General features: G+C 40.7%; 1 protein-coding gene across 1 annotated transcript in view; it reads right to left on the bottom strand.

Annotated features, from left to right (window-relative positions):
• Positions 1–5,879, bottom strand: part of LOC109913006 — a 194,196-nt gene extending 188,317 nt beyond the window's left edge. Inside the window, exons 1-6 of the mRNA XM_048609619.1 lie at positions 5,740–5,879; positions 5,424–5,561; positions 5,161–5,210; positions 4,117–4,237; positions 1,516–1,601; positions 512–641 (exon numbers count right to left, since the gene is read on the bottom strand). Of these exons, the coding sequence (XP_048465576.1) occupies positions 512–641; positions 1,516–1,601; positions 4,117–4,152 (252 nt within the window). The 5' untranslated portion in view covers positions 4,153–4,237; positions 5,161–5,210; positions 5,424–5,561; positions 5,740–5,879. The remainder of the gene's footprint in view (positions 1–511; positions 642–1,515; positions 1,602–4,116; positions 4,238–5,160; positions 5,211–5,423; positions 5,562–5,739) is intronic.
• Between the last annotated feature and the right edge of the window lie 16 nt (positions 5,880–5,895).

Genomic DNA, 5,895 nt, shown 5'->3' with positions numbered 1-5,895 from the left:
CTCATTGTTGTCCGTTTCCCTTAGCTCCAGTGAGCCTGTTGATTTTTTAAACTTGTAACGTATATAGATATATTGAAGGTGCGTGATCGATCATCTCAGCTGCATCCAGTTATAGTTGGTGATGGCATTTCACCAACATAATGACCTAACTGTAACTGACTGCTTTGTCCTTTTTAAAATTCCTACACTTTCACTAATGAACTGGTGATGCAAACTCAAACTGAATACAGACTGCTTTGAAAGGATGTTGCTTTAGTAAATACAGGGAAGAATGTTCAACCATCAAGCAGAGCTGGTAAAGAGAACAGAGTTATCTGTGATTTGCTGTAACCATCACTTGGCTTTCTGTTTTATTGAAGTGTTAGCTCTCAAACGACTGTCTTTACTTGTTACTCCAGAGTGAGGCAGCATGGGCAGGCATTTCTCTGAATTTACATATTCACAAGGTACAACTGGCTTCTGTCTGTGCTACCAATTCCCAGCATGCACTGGCTCAGCACGTCATCCTTACCAAACAGGTCCTGGCATCATACAACAGGTTCCGTCGTCTCCTTGATTCTTTTCTCAAGATGTCAATGTTTGATTTCCCAATTAATTTGAAGAATGTTTTGCAGTTGGAGGAACTCCTGAACTGTGCAGAGCTATAAAAGTAAACAGGAGTTTGTTCAGGTTACAGTCAGGACAACGAACTGCTTTATCAGCCACACCTCCTGTCCTAATTTTCCCAGCGTTACTCCCTTTACAAATTACAGCACAGACACATGAACAGACGCAGACAAACAAACATGCATACACTTTCTGCAGAGATTGACAGTGAGGGATTCCAGATTCTTCCATCACCTAAATCGAGACACTGAGGACAAATGTCACACCCAGAAAAACTGCCTTTACAGCAACTCACTGTCAAATGTTCATTGATGGAAAAATATCAAATAAGGCCGTGAAATATTTCCATTGAAATATTTGCTGGTTCCGTCAACCTCGGAATAACAGACATGATATCCTGTTTTGTGCTCCTCTCCTGTTTCACAACAACAGCTAGTTCTCAGACAGGATATAACTAAAATTATAAACACCATATCTAAGCAACTGTTTAAAAAGACACCCATAGAGGTCACCTACTCCTGAAGGACTGAGACTTAGCCGAACTCATTAATCCCAGAGCTCAGTGTTCTCTAATTTGCTGCCACTTTCCATCTCCTTCAGGAACAATCTTGTCTATCACCTGATAATGTTACTTTATGTTTCTCTTCCATTCATTGTCCCACTGAAATGAAAAGACCTACAGAGCTATCAGGACATGAGGAAATTGCACGGTTTTGAAAAATGGTCTAAATCTCTGCCTATTGCGTTGAAGTCTTCATATTTTCCATTAACATGTCATGAAAAAACAAATATAGTTTTGATAAAAATGCTCCAGTTACATCTTACAAAAGCCTAAAAATCCTTATACACCTGGGAGATAAGCATCATTCAAACCACAATCGAGGAATATTGCAATGAAATAGAACATACTTGAAGAATAGGAGAACATCCACAGGGAGAGTCTCTACGGCTGGTGTGGTTCTGTTCGAAGTTATTCTTGCAGACATGCACCTCAGCTAAAAACAGAAACCAGTAATACATCCTGAGAACAGAAACACAACAAACCCACACTTGCTGATGTTCCTCACTACTTACACTTCTGACTAGATTTTGGCTAGATGGTGGAACTCTCTTCGGCTCGGTTAGATCCAAAGAAATCGTATTTTTGCAACAGTGAGTACATCATCTCTACACAAACTGAAACTTGGAACTCAACTCAGATACTCATAGATTTTGGTCATTGAAAATTTGGTAAGAGTCCACTTGAAAATCAAGTCAGAACCCTTGTTAATACAACCAAAAGAGAAAGCATATAATGTGGCAAAGGGCAGTGGGAAACCAGAGGGTTGTGAAGCTTACAAAGACCAATGGAGGGCAACAAAAAAAATGAGGGAGAAGATTAAATATGAGGGTAAGCAAGCCAGTAATATAAAGGAGGACTGTCAGAGTTTCTTTAGTTTTATAAGGGCAAAAGTGGATATTGGACTGCTGGAAAATGACGCTGGAGAGATAGTAGTGGGGAACAGGAAATGGCTGAATAATTACTTTGCATCAGTCTTCACAGTGGAAGACACAAGTAATATCCCAAAAATTCAAGACAGTCAGGGGGCAGAGCTGAGTATGGTGGCCATCACCAAGGAGAAGGTGTGAGAAAAACTGAATGGCATGAAGGTGGATAAATCACCTGGACCAGATGGACTACACCCCAGAGTTATGAAGGAGATAGGTGAAGAGACAGCGGAGGTGTTAGTGGTGATCCTTCAGGAATCCCTAGAGTCAGGGAGGGTCTTAGAGGACTGGAAAATCACTAATGTGACACCCCTGTTTGAAATGGGAGTAAGGCAAAAGACTGAAAATCACAGGCCGATTAGCCTAAACTTGGTTGTGGTTAAGATATTAGAGTCTATTGTGAAGGATGAGGTTTCTGAATAAATGGAAGTGCATGGTAAAATAGGGCAAAGTCAGCCTGGTTTCATTAAGGGGAGATCATGTTTGACAAATCTGTTAGAATTCTTTGAGGAAATGATGAGCAGGGTAGACAAAGGAGAGCCAATGGATGTTATCTACCTGGATTTCAAGAAGGCCTTTGACAAGGTGCCGCACAGGAGACTGCTGAGTAAGATAAGGGCCCATGGTGTTAGAGGCAAGGTGCTAACACGGATAGAAGATTGGCTGTCTGGCAGAAAGCAGAGAGTGGGGTGAAAAGAGTCTTTCTCAGGATGGCAGATGGTGACTAGTGGTGTTCCACAACGGTCAGTGCTGGGACCACAACTTTTCACTTGATACATTAATGATCTAGATAAAGGAACTGAAGACATTCTGGCTAAGTTTACAGATGATACAAAGATAGATAGAGGGTCAGGCAGTATTGAGGAGGTGGGGAGGCTGCAGAAGGATTTGGACAGGTTAGGAGAGTGGGCAAAGAAGTGGCAGATGGAGTACAATGTGGGAAAGTGTGAGGTCATGCACTTTTGTAAAAGGAATAGAGGTATGGACTATTTTCTAAATGGGAGAAAATTCAGAAGTCTGAAGTGCAGACAGACTTGGGAGTTCTAGTCCACGCTTCTCTCAATGTAAACTTGCAGGTTGAGTCAGTAGTTAGAAAGGCAAATGAAATGTTGGCATTTATTTTGAGAGGATTTGAATATAAAAGCAGGGATGTACTTCTGATGCTCTATGAGGCTCAGGTCAGGCTACATTTGAAGTATTGTGTGCAGTTTTGGGCCCCATAGCTCAGGAAAGATGAATTGGCCCTGCAGCAGGTTCAGAGGAAATTCAAGAGAATGAAAAGCTTAACATATGAGGAACGTTTGAGGACTCTAGGACTATATTCATTGCAGTTTAGAAGGATGAGGGGGGATCTCATTGAAACTTATAGAATACTGAAGAGCCTGGACAGAGTGGGTGTTGGGAAGATGTTTCCATTGTTCGGACAGCCTCGAACCCAAGGGCACAGCTTTAGAGTAAAGGGAAGACCTTTTAGAACAGAGATAAGGAGAAACTTCTTTAGCCAGAGAGTGGTGAATCTATGAAATTCACTGCCACAGAAGGGTGTGGAGACCAGGTCATTGAATACATTTAAGACAGAGATAATAGGTCTTGATTGTCAAGGAGATCAAGGGTTATGGGGAGAAAGCGGGAGAATGGGGTTGAGAAACTTATCAGCCGTAATTGAACTGCAGAGCAGACTCGAAGGGCTGAATGGCCTAACTTCTGCTCCTATGTCTTATCGCCTTATGGTCTTAACTCAGTCTCAAGTTAGACAGTTGAATGGGGATCTCTCATTGACAGCAGCTTATAACACGGAGAAATGACAATGAGTCATTTGGTCAAAAGTGCTCATTTCCCTCGTCCCTCGACAGAAAAATTTCTGCTCTTAGTGCTGATTTCTGGGCCAGAATTTCTCAATCAGAATTATTTTCTGCAATCGGTTTTTTTATTTGAGATATAAATCAAGCCAACTGTAACAATGGACACTGTATGGTCATACACTCAAAATTTCTCCCATGTGATTGTTTTGAATTGTCTCACCTGACTTTCATCAAACTTGGCCCCTTTCCCCTTCATTGCTTGAACAAGCTGGAGAAACGCTGTAAAATTCAGCTCCTTAACTGCACCACAACTGAAGCCTTGAAGGACAGAAGGTGAGAATCTGAAACAAATAATGGGACCGTTAATTAGTTTCCAAACACTCCATCTCCTCCGAATCACTTCCTTGTGATGAATAGTCCCCATTCGCAGGTATTCATTCCCTCAGTCTGACCTTTACCCATTCCTTTGTCTGTTCAACTTTTTTTCGCTCTCTTTGGGTTCTATTTCCACCTTTTTTTTTACTCCTCTCCCTACCTCCATTCCATCTTCAGCAAATATACCAACCTGTTCCCAGCTACCATCAGTTCTGAGGAAGCGTCACTGGACCCGAAACATTAATTCTGCTTTTTCTCCACAGATGCTGCCAGGCCTGCTGAGTTTTTCCATCAATTTTTTTTTGTTTCTGATTTCCAGCGTCTGCAGTTCTCTCTTTTCTTTGTTTCACTTCCTTTGAACACTGAGGTATCGAGACTATATTAACAGTCATGTGGAACTGAGTTGTGGAATAAGGGCCTTCACATTGGTATTATCCTACTTTCAGGAAGGTCTCTTTAAGACATATGTTCACACATGGATAAAATTTCCAACTCTATTTAATTATTCTACTTATGACCTATTGCAAGTTGTGTAATGGAATGTAGGTTGGAACTGCTATCAATGGGAATGGTTGGTATCTAAGAATTACTGGTACTAATTACTCACTAATGACTAAATGGAGCTTTTTAAGTTGAGACCCAGGAATAATTATCACACTCGACATAGTATTCAGCTGGTACATGTACTCTGACCGAGTTAGTCAGCAGACCACAGCCACAACAGGTTGAATAACTCACTCAAATGAACTAAAATACAAAGGAAATGATATTTCTTCTCTTTGGATTACAAATCAAGGCCCAAACAAAACTAAAATTACACAGATGCTGATGACAGACAGAAGGAAAAATTATCAGAAAGTGAGTTATATTGTAAACAATAATTGCTTACTCTTTAAAATTATTGCTGTTTCTGACCACATTTTCAAAGAACACTGCAGCCTGTAGGAGGAAAGCATTGAAATCATTAATATATACAATGGAGCTAAACGTTCTTATTAACACTAACACAATCTGACTAAGACAACATGTTCAATAGCGTTAGATCTATTCTAATTTTTAACCTAATCTTTGTATTAATGTACATTTTCAATTCCATCTGATCTTCAACTCCCTTAGTTTCATCATGGAGTGTCAGAGAATCAGACTGTTTACCTGACTGGGAACCCATTGCTTGTCGTTGACGTCACTGAGGCTTAAGTTTGAGGTTAACAGGACAGGGGGGACCTCTTTGGCCAGAACAGATGGAATGTTCTTCACTGTTTGTACAGGGTCTTCCACATTCCGCAACACCTGAAAAACAAGGAAACAGAACAGATGTTAATCCTAGACAAAAATAAACCCTGTGAGCAATTTCTGGAGGTCAATATTGTCTTGATACAAAAGCTTCAACTTTGAAAAGATATCTGTGGCAGCCAGAAACAAGTTAGATAATTTTGTTACAGTTGATTGTACAGTCAATGTCACCCACCTGCAGAACACATATAGTTTGTATGGGCTGTGACGCTGTTCCAATATTCTCAACAAATGTTGGATTTGAGATCACATTGATGAACACCCGAGGATTGATGTCTTGGAACACGCCACTTGGAATACCAGACACCAAGCTTCCCAGCCCCAGGAGGTT

This window comes from Rhincodon typus, chromosome 21 (genome assembly GCF_021869965.1).
Source record: "Rhincodon typus isolate 14 chromosome 21, sRhiTyp1.1, whole genome shotgun sequence".
Classification (NCBI taxonomy): domain Eukaryota; kingdom Metazoa; phylum Chordata; class Chondrichthyes; order Orectolobiformes; family Rhincodontidae; genus Rhincodon; species Rhincodon typus.
Note: the sequence above shows the minus strand (reverse complement) of the source record. Positions and strands in the feature narration are given on the sequence as shown.